Source organism: Dreissena polymorpha, chromosome 3, assembly GCF_020536995.1.
Source record: "Dreissena polymorpha isolate Duluth1 chromosome 3, UMN_Dpol_1.0, whole genome shotgun sequence".
In the NCBI taxonomy this organism is placed as follows: domain Eukaryota; kingdom Metazoa; phylum Mollusca; class Bivalvia; order Myida; family Dreissenidae; genus Dreissena; species Dreissena polymorpha.
The window spans coordinates 47,261,021-47,280,084 of record NC_068357.1 but is presented as its reverse complement, the minus strand read 5'-3'; the positions used below and the strand labels follow the sequence as shown (position 1 = coordinate 47,280,084).

General features: G+C 31.8%; 1 protein-coding gene across 1 annotated transcript in view; it reads left to right on the top strand.

Moving 5' to 3' along the window:
- The window catches only part of LOC127874014 (fibropellin-1-like), a 116,581-nt gene that overhangs the window by 11,974 nt on the left and 85,543 nt on the right, over window positions 1-19,064 (top strand). Inside the window, exons 3-4 of the mRNA XM_052418122.1 lie at window positions 11,664-11,814; window positions 16,283-16,461. Coding sequence (XP_052274082.1) covers window positions 11,664-11,814; window positions 16,283-16,461 — 330 coding nt within the window. The remainder of the gene's footprint in view (window positions 1-11,663; window positions 11,815-16,282; window positions 16,462-19,064) is intronic.

Here is a 19,064-nt window from a genome sequence, read left to right as displayed (position 1 = left end):
GACAATAAATTTACTACTGCCATTCATTTAAAGTTAGAATGTGGATTAAATTGTACGACTGGTGAACGTATAATATTGCATGTACATTAATAAATTATCTAAGTGAACGACAATAACTAAACGTGATTCTATTGAGATCATTTGTAATTGTTGAAAACACGTGGTGGTGTGTGATCGTTATGCAGTGAAAAAAGCTAGATCACACGCAGTAGTTGAAGAAATCAATCAGCAAGTTTTTGAAACTTAACGCACGCTATTTCTGGCTTTCATTTGTTTGTTAAATTTTGCGTTCTTGGATAACCATATTTCGAAAATCTGTTTAACACATGTGTCAGTGACGTAGATCTGCCCAACCATTCAAATAAACGGTATATTCATCTTTGAGTAGCTGTCGTTTGTTTTCGACTTCGTGACATTAACATTTATTTCAACATCACACAGGGCTTTTTCAAGACAATAATTGTTTACATTGAATATGAGAATTACAAACCACATTGTTCTTATGTTCTTAAATATCACTATATAAATATGGTTTTGACTAGCAAGTCAGGGCCTGATCAGGGTTATCAATACTGTAACTTTATCAAAGGCTTTCGTTTATCATATTATTTCATTGTCTTAGTTTTCCTTGGATTTACGTCAATTATGCCAAAAATTATGTCAAATTTACATATTGTGTTTTACAAAATGCCTTTCCTTTATTTATAAATATAGCCCATCTTAATAGATCAATATACGATTGCAGAGCTTTCACCTAGCGAACAGCAGGCAGGTATACCTGCTATTTTTCAGGGACTCGCTGGAGATAATTCTAATTGCTTACCACTTACCTCTAAGTCTTACAGTATTTTATGTGTTGTTTGTATTATCAGTAAACTTGTTATCTTTGAGTGTTCTTCAAATCAAAACCTAACCCTTCTTAATGGGTTTGCTGTATCGTTTGAATGTTTAGTCAAATGGCGCTGTTTGTTTACAAAATTGCATATTAACACGCTCTGCGGACATACCCTTAACAAATCCCAAAACTTTACTGCCATAGTTCAAAATTGGAGTTTATAAGTCTATCAAAGAAATTTAATGTGTGGCTCAGAGAAATATCAGTAAATGTAAATAAATAATACATACGTGTTCATTATAAAAATGTCCGTGAAGCGTAGTTTGTGCTTTTGAAAAGGTAACTCCGGCCGTAAAAACGATTCCGAGATAATTAAATTTGCTTTCAATATTAATCAATTTACCGTTATAATACAAGTGTTAAGAAGTTTTTCGCCCACCTTTTCTGAAAACCATAATTTTAGTTTTAACAGTGTTAACAAAAATGTTCCAACGTTGACAATAATTTTGAAGTAAAATTAAGCTTTTTTGTAATTCTTCTAAAGTGTTGCCGAACATAATCATATTATCAGCATAAAGTAAAAGAAACATTTTAATGGCATTACCATCAATACCTTCTATTCTATACCTTCTATTCTATACCTTCTATTCATTTAGTATACAACGCTGACTCTAAGTCATTTAAATACATGGACAATAAAAATGAAGATAAACATTCAGCCTGTCTCACTCCAAACATGCATACGTATGCTGTTTTACTTTGGATTTTATTGCGATATTCATCGACATTATTATATCCAGTATCGGACCTAAATTTATCAATTCATACCATAAATTATCTCGGACAACATAGTAAAATGCCTTAGTTAAATCTATAAAAGCACAATACAAATGCTTACCATTATTTAAAATGTGAGCTATGAGTCCATGTAATACAAAAATATTATCCACTGTTCTAATGCGAGGCCTAAATCCCGCCTGTGCCTCTATATAATCACAGTAAATTTTTTCCCAAACATACAATCTGTTATTTAATATTTTGGTAATACTTTTTTTCTAGAGTGCTTTGCGATTTAATACCTCGATAATTATTGACTTCCTTAGCACTGCCTTTCTTGTGTATTTCTAAAAGACCATGATGTTGGAAAATACCCTAACGTAAATATTTTATTAAATAGAGCATGCAAATACGGTGTAAATATAGGGCCTGCACTCTTGTTTGGGCTTATTTCGGTTATAGCGTTGTTAATTTCCTGAATTGATATAGGGATATTTAATTCTTCAAACATAATGTTAAATTGATTTTGTTTATACCTTTCAACAAAGTGTACAACGTCTTCATCAGGTGTAAAAAAGTAAGCTATACTTTTTGAAGTAATGCGCAAATTCTATCATGGTTATGTTTGATGTTCGTAAGTCAGTATACTGTTTTAACATTTTCCAATACAATTTGGCTTTTTTAAATCTTGCATTTAACAGTATTTGTGTTTGATTGTTATATTATTTTAGTTGAGCATTCTTAATTCTTTATATTTAGTTCTACATCGCTAGGACATAAACCAACACAATTTGTATTTTGTTTTTTCAGCTTACGCTTGAATAAAGGGGAAACAACTTTGTCAATAATATCACTAAATTGTTAAATACACAAATTTATATTATATACAGAACTGCAACTACTTACAGCATTATACCATGCAATTATTTGATCAATTGCATAAGCAGATGACAACACTTCTATGTAACTATTCTTATTTTTACCATTCCAAACATGTATGCGTGTCTTGTTCTGAGCAACTTTGACAAATGCATTATGCGCGGAATATATACGTCAGGGATATAGTCGTCCGGAAAAATAAATTATTAGTATTTTCATTTTCAACAAAATCAGGCAAATCTGAAGTATGAAAGTTCAAGTCACCACATACAATTAAATTAAGCTCTTTCTCGTTTTTGGATTCAATATTATTAATAATAAATTATAATAATATCTCACATAGACAGATATACAAAACATCACATACATTAATTTTGTATGCCAACATATAATATCATCATGTGATTTAAAAACTATTGTATCTTTCCTAACAAATTAATTCCTTATATAAACACATATACCACATGAAGACCGCCTACTAGTTTTCAAGTTTTCATATCGATTTAATTCAAAATAGTCAAATCCGTTAAGGCTGAAAATCGATTAGATCATGTGCAGGCCTATGTTTCAGTTAAAAGTACAATATCGTGACAATTAAATATACATATAAGTTAATTCGTATTAAAGCCTCTGTAACGCTTATAATCAACGACGAAAATTTCGTTAAGTATCGTAAAATAAAGTTAACACCTAAACAATCTGTGTTCCTTATAGCAATAGCCACAATTTCAACGCAAGATGTGGTATGATTACATAGATTTTTGTAGTTACAAAATGCTCCTTTTTATTTATTTGTGACACAATTAATTTTATTTTGATTTGATTTTCCGCGAATATATCTATACATACGACACACGACCACTAAAATGGTACCATGTTAGTGTTCATGTGTCGTATGAATAGATATCGTTTCGGGAAATTAAAATGGAATTAAAAATGCAAAACAATGATAAAAACGAGCATTTTGTATCTGCAAACATCTATTTTACCAGACCAAAGTTGGCGTTGAAATTTCGGCAATTGCCATAAGGAGCACTGATTTTTATTTGTTTAACATTATTTTACGAAATACTTTACGAAATTTTCGTTGATTTTGAGCGTTATAGAGGCTTTAATTGTATTCACTCTACGGCTAGAAATTCCCTGAATATTTAATAGCTCACGCCACATATTGGCCTTTTCAACCCCTAGTTTTTGACACCGGATGACACTTGTTGTATTTCCACCTATATGTATTATTTTATATGAAGTTATTATTTTGTTATTGTATATTTTGTTCAGACATAACTAATACGAACTGGTTACAAAATTGTATTAAACATGTATTTAAGTGATATTATGGGCATTGTTCACTGTTGAATTGAGCTGAAAAGAATAAACAGGTCAAAATAATTAGTTAAAATGTGGTAACTGACCAATTATCTACAACTCATATTGCTACAAGTTGTTTAAAAAAAATATATATTATTTTCGATATTTTACACGACTCACCCAGTCCTCTAAGCCGAAATGATCCGTAAAACAAAATTGTGTTTTTGTGTCGTATGAACGAATCTGCATGACAACTACATTATGACTCACATTTGTACATCGAATCATTTCTGTCGTCAGTTGTCAAAACGGAAGTACGGTTGATATTCAAATGGATTATTGTTCTCTTTCCGGGATATTGTATTAGTATGTTGATGCTGCATTAACAAATATAAGTGTATATGAAGTGAAAAAAACAACAGAAAACATCGGTTGCGATAGACACCGATATTCTGTTATATGCCCATAATATCATTTTAATGAACATTGAAATATGTTAGCCAACGGTTCAGAATACCTATTTCCATAAAGATGGATCGATAAGAAATATTTTCGGAATTAGTTTTTTTACTTACACATGTAGTGTGAATACAAATACATGGTATATTACTTGGTATACACTTGCAGGGATATTGTTTGTTTCTGCATTAGATCTCATGAACGTATGATCAAAATGTAATGAATCTTCACGGAAATCCTTTCAAATATGTTATTGCGATCTTTTTACATTCATTCGATATTTCGTCGCTATGACTGCGAAACTTCGAATACTCATTTCCAAGACATCCTTATATACGGGCTAATTTGGAGTTTTTGTTTGTCTTAAGCAGATCTTAAGCAGATCAGCAACAATATCATTCGCATTTGTTTTGCTCGGACATTACTGCCATTCTGAATGAATATCATGGTACCGACCGGGAAACGTGTGTGTTTAAATTGATTTATAATGCAGCCTTTGCGGTAACGTTCGGCTAATATCCTGAATATGTTATAAATACCTACACCAACATATTATTGATGAAACTGGGATTTTCATAACGCAGTAATGTGAATAGTAAGTGTTATTGACAATGTTTAAATTGTAATGAAGGAATTACATATATGATATACTCAGACGTATTCCTTGTTGTATGCCATGGTTTTATAGGTTTAACATGCAATTCCGCTTCGAAAATTTTTTCAGAGATGAAATTGTTTAGTTTTTATTGCGAAATTTTCTGCTTTCCTTTTGTATATCTGACTATGTATTGGTTGTATACGGCGACCAAATGTGTTTTTCTGTTCGGAAATCATCCGATGGACCTTACATTTTTGATAATATTGTATAGTGGTCTTAATCATTGTATTGATTGCAACTCATAAATAATACTTAGAGTGCAATGCTGTAGACAATCGGATTAATGACAAACACAGTTCGAGGTATAATTTATACTCATGACTACGATGCAGCCCACTATTGCCTTTAATGCGATTATAACGCAATTCAACTGACCGTGGTGTTTGTCACGCCTAAAGCCCCATTTAACACAAGCCATAAATCTATAACAAATAGCAACACATCTTTTTACAACACTTTGTCCAAAACGTAATGGTAATCTGATTGAATACAAAATAAGAATTTGGTAACTCGCTCCTCAGCGGAAAAAACTGAGCTGGACAAGTGATTAACAAATAAATCAATAAATTAATAAATCACTAAGGCGATAAATCGATACATAAATCAATATGTTTGAATGCATTTTTTATTAACAACAAACAATGATATACTAATGAAGTAAAGTTGTATACAAGTTCAATTATTATTTAAATTCAGAACAAAAGCATTCCTCATTTTACTGCATTAAGAAATACGGCATATTCAAGTTCATTGTTGCTGCAAGAAGGAACTAGAGAAACAGATGATTAGAAGTATTCTTTAGCAAACTTGCATATAAAATGATTTACAAGGGGTTACAGTTTCGTCTATGAACAAATTTGTTTTGTGGATAATTCCAGTTTCTTATAATTTTTTTAAAACAATTATTTTTATTTTAAAGTGAATGATATTTGAGGTTATGTAGTATGTGTATTACATGTAAAAGAAATGGTTTATGTTTGGTATATGTTATGTTATTCATTTAGTAAATACATTATATTTGTTATATCGTGTAAGTTTTGTATAAGGAATCTGTTGTGTTTCTTATTCAGGCACGAAAAGGAGATTTCTTTATTAGTTTATTAATATATAAAATTAGGTTAAAACGTGTTATAATGTTTATTTTAAAACATCATAACTAGATGCATGATGATTGTTATTGTTGTGTCGAAGAGTGTGGTACACACAAAATCATACCTATAAGGAGACATGCAATATGCTTATTTGGTTTGAATAAGTAATAAGGAACAAAAGTATAAATAGCTTAAGTTAGTGGAACTGTCATAGACCACTATTTTCATATACAAATGTAGTAGTATACATATTTTTTTTATTCTGCCTTTAAATGTTAAACACTGCCTCTAATTTGAAAACGCAAGTTCTTCATTCGGTTTAAAGAAGAAATACTTGACAATATTTTTACTACTTGTCAGCCGCAATATAGAGACTGGTGTTTTAATTCAAAGTTCAAAGTTTATTGGCAATCCGGCATTCTGCCTTTGGCCAAGAACATATATACAATAGAAATATGGCCAAGACAGGGAATCATGCAATAATACAATTTAAACATGAGCAAATATGACAATCAAAAACATATATGTTTGACTATTAAATACAGTTATGTCTTTTAACATGCAATTATACATATATGTTTGACTATTAAATACAGTTATGTCTTTTAACATGCAATTATACAACAGCTAGATGATTTAAAGTATCACATCTAAGTTTGAACGCTTCAACTAAATATTTCGCAATGCTTTTTAACTTAAGAACATTTTTGGAAGACATCATTAATATGTATTTACTTATGGAAGGCCATGGTGTCCTGACATTATATTTTACACGCAAATCATTATATAATGGACAACATAATAAAAAGTGATATTCGGATTCACAAACATTTTGGTTACAGAGTTTACACTTGCGTTCTTCTCGGGACAGCCTACTATATCTGCCAACTTCTATTTCTAGATAATGGGAACTTAGACGAAATTGACTCATTTGGATTCTTAACTTTTCATTAGATATACAATCAAGGTATTTTTCATATTCGAAGCTTTTTTTAAATTTCAAGTACATTTCCATTTTGGACTGAGAAGCTAAAGTATCGCTCCATTCTTGAACAAATTGGTCTTTTAATCTTTGGTTTACCATGTGAGAAATGTCGCACGTGAAATCAGATAAATAAATCGTATAACCCAAACCAAGATTGTCTAAAGTTGACTTCAAAGCATGACACCATAGATTATTTTTCGTACAATTGAAATTGGTTAAAACATTCATTTGTTCCATAAAAACTTGGTACAATAATGAATTTTGGTTATTTGCGACTTTCATCCAATAACGTAATGCTCTAAGTTTGCATAAAACGGCTAGAGGGAATCTACCCAATTCACTAAGAACAGCATAGTTAGAAGTAGATTGTTTTACACAAAGAATATTTTTGCAAAATTTGTAATGTAATTTATCAATATCAGGGTTGTCATAAATGCCCCAGACTTCAGAACCATAAAGTATGATTGGTGTTACTAATGCATCGAATAGAGCTAGTTTGGTTTTGACATCTAATTTGACACGGCCAAAAATAGATACAAGATGATGATATGCTCTAAGTGCTTGTTCATTTAATATTTTTACAGTATTAGACATATTTCCTGTGTAAAGGAATTTTATACCCAGATATACAAAACTGTTGACAATTTCAAGGTTCTCGTTATTTATTGACCATGTGTAGTTGCACCTGCATTTTCGTTTTTCAAATATGCATATTTTCGTTTTATTTATATTAATTTTAAGACCCCATTTAGTAGAGTAAAGGTATAAATTGTTAAGTTGGTTCTGAAGGCTTACTGGGTTAGTAGTAAATAATACAATATCATCAGCAAATATCAACATAAAGACAGATAGCAGATGCAAATCTGCATTTGACAGATTTTGAACATTTATACAATCTTTAATATCATTTATAAACAATATAAAAAGTAGCGGCGACAGGGGTTCTCCTTGTTTAACACCAAGAGATACATCAAAGAAGTCGGAGTACGACATATCCTGTGTGTTTTTTATACATGACTTAACATTTGCATATATACTTTTTATCATTGTTATTATTTTGCAACTGAGACCTGATTCAATTAATTTAATCCATAATGCTTCGTGGATTACTGTATCGAAAGCCTTTTCATAATCAATAAAAGCACAATATAACTTATGTTTCTGCAAAAGAACATTTTGTATAATGCTATGTAAGATAAAAATACAATCGCTTGTACTACGTTTGTCTCTAAAACCGAATTGGGAAGGATTAAACATATTTTCTCCCTCACACCAGCAATTGATTCTGTTGCGTAGACATAATGAGAATATTTTAGAAATTATATTAACAAGTGTGATTCCTCGATAATTGGAAGGCTCTTTCTTGTCCCCTTTTTTAAAAATTGGTATGATAGCACCTTTACACCAAGAAACTGGATAAATACCACGATCGAAAATATAATTGAAAATTTTAGTAAGATATGGTGAGATAAAATCATTAGAATCAATAAAGAAATCGGCTACATTGCCTAACAAGTCACAGCTTTTATTACGCTTCATGTTAGATATCGTTGTTTTCACTTCTTCTACAGTAAATGCACAATCAAGCGTTTCAATAGATGGCAACAAATTCAAGTCATAGGTGTCATTAGGATTAAATGTACTGCTATGTGCAGTATTTGATGATTGTTTAAAATGGTTTAAAAATTGATCCATGTCGATCCCATTACTGTTTGAGACATTTTTCTTTTTATATTTGTTTATATATCGCCAAAAATGTTTTGGATTGTTTTTGCTTAGTTTAGCTAAAGTATGCTTTTCTTTATTACAAAATGTACGTTTTGTCTCCCTTTTAACGCGGCAATATTTATTTCTTGAATCTAAAAATTTAATCTTGTTCGCGTCACAAGGATAACGTTTATAAATTCTTTTACAATCATAAAACTCGTTTTTGTTCAGTCTACAATCCTCGTTAAACCACAATGATTTTTTCACGCGGTTAATTTTACCCTGTTTACTGCCTGTGTGTACAGTTTTACCGTTAAGCTGAAAAGAGATATCAAAGATTATATTCGATAAAGCGTCTACACAGTTATCAATAGTGTCACGGTCCGATAGCAATTTATTTGTTATTTCGTCGAAAACTAATCTTTTATCCTCCAAAGTATGATTTAAGAAATCTACATTATTTTGTTTCCAATCAATTTTTATAAAGCTATGACCTTGGTTTGTTGATAAGCATTTATCACAAAGTAAAGTAAAATCAATCGGGCAATGATCAGAGAATTCGGTCAAATCAAGTACATTCATAGAGCTTATACGCGAGTACATATTGTAATTAACAATCACATAGTCAACCGTGCTTGCACCGACAGTGTTTCTACACAAATTATAATAATAATATGATTGCGTAGTAATAGTATACAATTAATATGCATGATATAATTTTCACATATTTCAAGATTATCATATTTATGTGCTTCAGTTTGGTAACGTGTAAGTTTTGTTTGAAGTTCTTAAAAAATGTGAGTCAAAATGTAGTAGGATAAATCCGTATCTTAAAAATGAATGGTCATTAAATTGCAATAGACAATATTTAACATGCAGGCATTCCATAATTTTGCTTAGAATCAAGGAACAAAAGTGCTTTATACCATAGTGTTTATAACAATTACTAAAAGTTTTGATATTTCTTTTCCGTCCGTCTTTCCTATCACCGGGACTGAATGGTTTTATAAAATTAATTATTTCTGAAAATCTGAATTATGTTTTATGCTAATAAAAACAGTTGTAAGATATTATAACTAGACACTAGAATCTTGAAACAGGTTTTAACTTCTATTAAAAGCAACATATTCTAGGCATGTGCAAACTTCAATTTAGAAAGCATTTGTTAGAGCAAAGGTTATTAAATATTGAACGGTTGATGTCATGCATGATAGTTTAAGACATTCATTACATATAGAATGTTAATGATTTTGTTTTCTGATACTAAACAAGAAAACAGAATGACTATTTAAAACTGTTGCTACTTTGTCAAGATCGGAGTGGCTTCAGATAATACAAAATTGTTTCTTAAACACCAAACACATCAAGCTTCTTTAAAAATAATGGGTTGTCAGAAACAATTTTAACATTTCCATCATTTTTGTCATAATACTTTAACAGATATAAAATAATTTAGTCCATTTAGTTGATATAAGAAAACGTTTCAGGATGATTTGAATTAAATGTGACATTGAAAGACTTTTTTGTTCTCTTCTTAACAAGCTAGAATTAAACCCGTATATATATATATATTGACATGTTGAGTACATGCTGTCAATTTTTGTAACTAGAATAACATTTTCAGATGTCAAGGCTATTTGAGTTTGATGGTGTTAACTCAACGGAAAAAACAAACATTGAAACACAATGTTAAATAAACAAACAAAAGTACCGTCAAAGTTTAATATTACGTTTTACACATTGCCTTTTCTTTATTTATACACTTTCTAATCTATATAGATAAAAATACGATTGCAGTGCTTTTGACAAAGCCAGCAGTAGACAGCTATACCTCTTATTCATCTCTTTGGAGATTCCTCTGCTGGCTGACCACTTGACTCACCCATTTAATGGTTACACGGCAATTCATATATTGCTTGTATAATCAGGAAACTTGTTAACATCGGCGTTCTTTTAATCCGAATATGGAACCTTTGAATTATGTTAACCTGTATTACTTGAATGTTTAATCATATGTCGTTGTTTATGGCGTACCATTTGGGTCAAAAGTCAACAAGACCTACTAGGTAAAAAGAGAAATGTACTTCGACGTACAATATGTACGTCGAAGTACAAAAATTGTACTTCGAAGTACAGATATGAAATGCACTTCGAAGTATATATTTGTACGTTGAAGTACAATTTGTACTTCGACGTACATGTTTGTACTTCAACGTACAAATTGTCTGAACAGCCAATCAAAACATTCGTCTCTTGAGCCGCTTTTCCTTCAGATGTATTCATAATAAATGTTTAAAATCTCTTTTTTTAATTAAGGACAAATTGAATAAAAATATCAAAATTGAAAAAAACAAACAAAAAACAAATAAGTTTCAAGTTTTTTATGCATTGAAATAGATTTTATACCAATTTGAAGAAGATTCAAGGCTACCTTTTTTAAAATAAAAATTATCAAGCATATTGTGAGTATTTATTGACCATGCGGGACTGAGTATCACGGTCCATTTCATTACTGTGTAGGAAATTCCCAACGGTAACCAAACAGTTACCAGACGATTACGGGATTTAAAATGTAATGTACCTGGTTTGGTCGTACTTTGTGATAACCATTATTTGTATAAGTCAGAGGTTAATTCCGCCACGCCAGGTCAATTAATGCGCACAATATCTATGAATTATCGGTCGATAGTTTCATACTTTGGTATAAATAATAATAATGTTCAATAAATACGCATTATATCTATGAGTTAGCGGTCAATAGTCGCATAATTTGGTGTAAATAATAATACTTATAATGTTCAATGTCAAATATATTTAAAAGCAACAGATGTTAAGCGTCTTCTGATTGGCTAACACTCAAGGTTTCGAAGTACAAAATAAAGTACATTTCTCTTTTTACCTAGTAGGTCTTGTTGACTTTCGATCCAAATAGTACGCCATAGTTGTTTGTTGTTACTTCAGGTACCTTAATGACAACCAGATACGCAATATGTCTCGGGCGGCGTTCGGGGATAAACTTGTCAGTCTGTTGTCTGCTTGATTGGACGGAAGAACGTTGGCTTTTGATATTTTGTGATTTTCCAATAGACTGCTCGGTTTACTGCGCTTTCTGGTAAGAATATTGTTAACCAATAATACTATGAACTAATATGGCTGTTGCTGCACGTGGGCATTCCCCTATAAAGGCATAAGAACATAAATTTTGAACAACCCTAAGCTTAATTTAATATTTGAAAGTGAGTCCTAGTGGTATAACTTTCGCTTTAGTTATTTGTTTTCAAATGCTCATAAAACAACGATATTGAATCCATACACGACGGCGTATTTGATTGAGTGTCGAACATTGAAAAACTGTTAGACGTTCTCAGACTTGAACTTAAGTATAGATGAACAATTGTAAGTTCTAATTTTTGATTGTCTATTTGGTTCAGAAATCACTAATACGAACTGGCTGAACTATTGCATTTAACATCATGTATTAAAGCCCATTTTAATATGTATACCAATGGTTCAGAATAGATATTTCCATAAAGATTGATTGACGTTTATCTTCTGGTAAGACACGTTTCGTTGTGCAACGATTGTGTTTCCGCGCTGGATCTCATGAACGTATGATCAACTCAACGTATGATGAAACTGAAAGGTACTAATTTAAATTCTGAATTGCGATCTTTCTACATTTATTCGATATTTTGTGCCTATTACTGCGAGACTGCGCGTACTAGTTGCCAAGAAATCCATTTATAATAGCGTGTATGGATTTTTTGTTTATCTTAAGCAGGTCAGCACTCATTTCATTAGCATTTTTTTCGGATAAGACATGGTTGCTCGGTAATTTCTGCAATTTCTGAATATACCTCCTCTCACCGTACATGGAAACTCTTGTGTTTTAATGTTGTACCACTCGCGATAATTACCGACTTATATATTGAATATTTTTAATAATTCCTACATCGACTTATTATTTATTTAACTGGGATTTTCAACACGCGGTAATTTGAATTATAAATGTTATTGACAATGCGTAAATTGTAATGGCACTACAAACAACTATTTAAATGGATGGCTGGATTTACGGCCGAACGAACGGATGGACGGACGGACGGATTGACGGACGGACGGAAGGAAGGGCGGACGGACGGACGAATTGACGGCAGGCAGGCATGCATACAGACTTCCAAACAAATAAATAAATATAAGTTCAGCGTTCATTTTATTCAGCTGCAAAAAGGAACTGGATAAACAAAGTATTATAATTATTTTGGAACATTTTTAGCACACTAACATGTTAAAGGATTTACAAGGGGTTATATTTTCGTCTATGTAAATATGTTTGTAAGATGTAAGTATTTAACAACAAAACTTTGAAAGTAAACTGCAAATGCCAGTTCTTTATATGGTTGGAATATTAAATAAGGAATTGTTTTCTTGCTCTTTATTCAGTCAGATAAACGACATTGATTTCAAGTTTAGTAATATATGACATCAAGTGCAAACGTATACTTATTTTGAACATCAGAACTTCATGCCTAATGACTGTTATAGTTATATGGAAGAGTGTGGAACATAAGAAGTCATAGTGAGGAAATGCAAACCTGCGTATATGGTTTAAATAAGCAGTAAGAAACATAAGTATGAATAGGTAAAATTTAATGGAAATTTGACATAAACATATTTTGATGTAAACATTCAGATAACACTTGTTTTATAAATTTTTGGTACACTTTTTACATGTTAAACAATGCATATAATTTGAAAACCCCAGTTCTGTATTCGGTATGAATATGAATTAAGTAACCATTTCGTTATCATTTGTTTAGTCGCGATAAAGGAACTGTAGTTTTCATAAATATAAGTGAGTATATATATTATAAATAAATATGTTTGATATAATTTCCACATATAATTTCCACACGTTTCATGAGTATCATAGTTACTTGACAGTCTTGTACAGTTTTAGTTTTTGAAGTTCTTATAAAAACAAGTTGGTTAAAATGTTTTTCTATTTACCAGTATCTTGAAAATGAATTATAATTAGATTGCATTGGACAATAATAAATATACACATACTTTAAAACTTTGCTTAGAATGAAGGAACAAATAGGTGTTTATACCATGGTGTTTATTACAATAAGTACAATTATTGATACATCTTAGCCTTCCATCTGTCCTTTCTTTTGTCTGTCGGTTTTGTGTGTGGCACGTATTTCACATTTTGTAAACTTCAAGAGAAATGAAACTTACGTTACATTAGCTGCGATGTTTAAGTTTGGTATTTTGGTTTATGCTCGAGAGATAAAATAATTATGCGGAGGCATCCGTATCTTGCAAACAGATGTTTAGTTAAGGTCTTAAAATGTAAATAAATTCGTATCATTTCGCTTTATTTCGTAAATGACCGTCAGTCCGAACATTTCCATGAATGGGTTTAGAACTACAAAAACTTACGCAAAAGGTTAAATAGATGGCCTATGTGGTATAGAGATAGAGCGTTGGATTTTATCATCAGTGGTCCCCGGTTCGAATCCCGAAATCGAAACATTGTTTTTTTAAGTTTTATAGTACAATGACTTTAGACTATTGACATATTAAAGTTATGTTGATAAATACATTATATGCATTGTGTTATATACACAATTGTTGGCAAGTTCCTTGATTTAATCGGTTTTATTTAAGGAAAAACTATTCAAAATAACAACATTTGTATGTGTATACTTTTATCGTGGTATGTGTAGGTAAACATAATGTTTCTTCAACTATGAATTAATTATGAACTTCCCATCAATTATCGTTATTTAAACATTTGTTTGAATTATTGACTTTTTCGATATACAAACTATGTACTTCTGAATAGCATTGCTTAAGTGAGCAAGATGACGTTAGCAATATGGAGTATTTCGGCGGGATATGTTTCATTTACAATTGATGCACTGCATATATTCCAAACTTGAAAGCAGTTGTCTGCATGTGAATAAAGATATGTTTCATAAGTTTATGCATAAAAAATGTGTGAAACTAAAATATTGTTCCATTTTCAATCACATATACATCATAGTAAACTTACGCGTTCAAAACGTTTGTGTTTCTTTTTCCGATTACAAAACGACTGATGACTAGAGATTCTTATTGTTTTTTTTTGGTTTTCCGATGGACGATAACAACACGTTTGTGCTTGGCCGTCTTTATTCCGCTTGTAACATCATATTAACTATTTAGATGAATTGATAATGAACGTGTGAATTACACATACCACATAGGTCTTCTTTTGCATTATTTATATTCATAAGAGTGTTTGTTGAATTAATAGCACCAAAAAAATTTGAAACAAACGAATCAGGGATGGACACTTGGAATGTCTAAGAAACCTTATTTGTAAGGTGTTTTTCTAAACGTTGATTTTAACGCATTATACCATTCACATTGGAAATAAGCAACAAAATAATAGACAATTTAAAGGCCATATTGCAGTATCAAAACCTTAAACAACAGAATTGTAGTTACAAATTCAAAACATGTACTTTGATGTAATACAGTGTTAACCATAAAAATATATATTTGCAAAAGAATGTACCAACACTCATGACGAGAACATTTTTGTATATAATTATTTAATTAATTAATATCCTTGTATCCAATAAGCAATATTGTTAAATCAAAGTCTCAGTTGTTGATGCTGTGTGTATATTTATGAGCGTTGTCATTACACGTAACGCGAACATTAACTTATCATCGTCAGGCCTGAACACGTTATGAAAACACTATTTTTATGTAATCGGTACGATTTGGTTTCAAGCAGTACTATTAATCTTCAGATATTAATTATGTTTTATGCAAATCAAAAACGGTCTAGTGTATTATTACAATAAAACATGTTCTGGTCGTTTGTGACCTAAAATAAAAAAAACGCATTTGCTAGAGCAAAGTTTATAAATTGATATTTTGAGAAATTGGTGGAATCAGAAAATAATTATGAAATGCAAACACCAAAACACTGGCATATAAGAAAATTAACAACCGGCATTCACGTAAACAGACTTTAACGAATACGTATACATATATAAAATTGTAAAGTCCACTTTAATTAGACAAATAAGCTATACTATTTTTAACCTGATTTCATTAAAATTTGACATTTGAAGACCTCTTTGTTTTTCTTACACTTCACATTGCAAAGTCCCCCATAAATATGTCACTAGCTTCTCTTCAAAATGGATGATATAATACAATTATTTGCAAAGTAAACTGGAAAAAAGAATGTAATATACATGACTTGTTGTTACGTTAAACATGGTTAAACATTTAAATTTATATTTGGATAAAAAGAGGGCACACAATTTCTAGTTATTATACCGTAAATAATCCAATCATTATTTTATGGGTTAAACAATCATGGATATTATGTCAAGTGATGCAAAAGACCGACACCGAAGCTTAAAACAGTAGCAAACTATTGTTTTATTACAAATTCGTTCCGCTTTGACATCGTGGAATTGACTTGTTATTTTGTTAAGGTCTTCATTTAATAATAAAACTGCAATTCAAAATTAAACAGCTATAGCAAAAAATATATTGTTTTCCAGTCATCTCGAAAATAATCCTCTCAACTGCGACTGCCAGCTGCGATGGCTCATTGAGAGAATGCAGGTCAGCCAGTCTCTCAAAGTAGAGTCAGCCGTGTGTAGTGAGCCCGCGCACCTGAAGGGGCGTAACATAGAGAGCGTCAACCCAGTGGCTCTCAACTGCGGAACACAGATAAACGGTATGCATATGTTTAACATTAAAATAACAAACCGTGCCTTTTTTATAAGCTCGTCTGAGCATAACATGAGCTTATCTAATCACTTTTTGTTCGTCGTGCGTTGTCAATATTTACCTTGTCAACACTCTTGAGACCACTTTATTTAAAATCTTTACGAAACTTGGTTAGTCAAATTCTCCCATTAATATCTCTGCTGTGCTTGTAAATGGTTCCAGTGCGTTAAAAACATGGCAACCAGAGAGCGGGGTAGTTTTCCTTATATTGCTATGGTCAAACATTGTTAACACTGTAGAGGTCACATGTTTAGTCTAATCTTCATGAAACTTAGAAGGCACATTTGTTCTGAGGTCATCTTGGCCGAAAGGGTTGTGGTATCTTGACAAGGATGGCCGCCAGGTGACGGGGCAGTTTTCTTTATATAGCTCTAGTACATACTTGTTAACACTGTAGAAATCCCATTCTTAATTGAATCTCAATCAAACAGTGTAGGAACATTTATTTTTAAGGATCTTGGCCATTCAAAAAATGTTTGTGGTCCGTTGAAAAACATGGCCGCAAGGGGCCGGGACAGTTTACTTGTTAAGATCATTATTTGAAATGATACATGTATATGAACCTATAGAGAAAATGGTTCCGGTACGTTGAAAAACATGGCCGCAACGGTGTGTGTGAAGGTTTCCTTTTATGGCTATAGTGAAACCTTGTAAACACTCTTTAAGTTAATTGTACGGTCCAATATTAATGACACTTGGTCAGAACATGTGTTATATTGTTATAAAGTCAAAACTGAGAACAGCGGTCAGTCAAGGGAAATTACTAAAGTGGCCGTTTTCCACATGTGACCGTTGTTTTCGGATCACAATGTTAAGATGGTTTGTCAGTTGGTTGTATTGCTACGTCGTTTCCCCACCCAGGCGTTTGCATACAGTGTAAAAAAAGGCTCATTGCCAATAACTCAGCATAATAACATTATTAAATTGCATTGAATAATAAAGAATAATATCTTATAAATTGAGTGAATTTCATATTGTTAAACTAAATCAATAAATTTATCAACGATAGTATAATTGTTTACTCATGCATCTCGTTCATTCAGTAAATTAAACTTGTCACGTGCCATTGACATCACATCGAACAAGGATGAAAGCGGATTCGATGTCACAAACCGAATGTACGGCGTAACTGTACCGTTCTCATCCAAAGAAAAAGACGCGAAAATGTTTTCGTATGCAAACATCACACAAACAGCATTCTCATTGAAACAACCTCATACAAAATAAAACATGAATAAATCCTCCTTCATTAATGCCTAAAGTTTGTTATAAATGTTGCAATTCAGTGTATTTTTGCCTTTATAGACGATCACTAATCCTTTTATCGCCTTCTTATAAAAACACTCGCCGGCTAAATGTTGTTTTTAAGACATTATCAGTGATAAAGATCAATTGATATTGTCACGCGCTCATGCGTTATGCCTGCAGCCGATTATTGGTACCTATACACATTGTGATTGTTAATTTCACCTGTTTCATGTAATCAAAAAGCAAATTCAAAAATAATGGTGAGACAAACACTGACATATTTTATTTTGAAGATAACCCATTAATATCCCCGGAAAACAAACCTTCGGAAAACCGTATTACTTGTTTATTCGCATTGGGCCGCTTTTATCACATCAAACGCAATTACCGCTCTCAGATGCTTTACCCGCAAAATAAACGGACAAATGATGTGCTGCGTTTTTACTTTTCGCGATTCGAAACGACTTACCCGTGACCGTTGTATTCAGTTCAACCATGACTTTCGGAGAGATATATAATGGCCGTTTGCCGTTATGGACGATTGACCGTTATTCTCAAGTGTAATATAGAGTGATTTTCATCGGGGGAATCCAAACTGACCGTTGTCGGCAGTTGACCTTTATTCTCAAGTGACCGTTACATCAGATTTCACTGTATGTGCGGAGTTTGACGATTGTTCTTCCCCGTTGAAAAACATTGCCGCCAGGGGTCGCGGCAGTTTCCCTTATATGGCTTTATAAAAAGATATTTAATACTCTTAACAATAACAGTCAAATACTCACGAAACCTTGCTCTGATCATTTGCTCTAATGATATATTTGCCGAATTTCATTTCGAAAATGGTTTCGATTCTTTGAAACAACAAAGCCGCAATGGTGCGGGGTAGTATGCCTTATAATGCTAGTTAAAGCTTTTTTCATTGGCCACATGTATTTGCCAAAATTCATTAAATTTGATCAGAACATTTGTTCCAATGAGCCGCAGCTGAGGTCGAAACTGGGTCACATGGGCCCCCAAAATAGGTCACTAGGTCAATTTTTAAATGGATATTTATACCTTAGTATTCACTTTTTTCAACCTCTGTCAGACCATTTGTTCTTATGATATTTCAGCCAAGTTCAAAAATAAAAAAAGGTCGACAAATTAATTATTATTTTTTATAAAGTACTTTACTATAAAAGCCTTAGCTGTGATGATATTAAATACTTTCCACACTTGTGAACAATGTTTTAAAAGTCGAGCAGGTTTAAGAATCTAGTGGAAGCACACTGGTTTCACAACCGAAGGATTGCAAATTCGAGC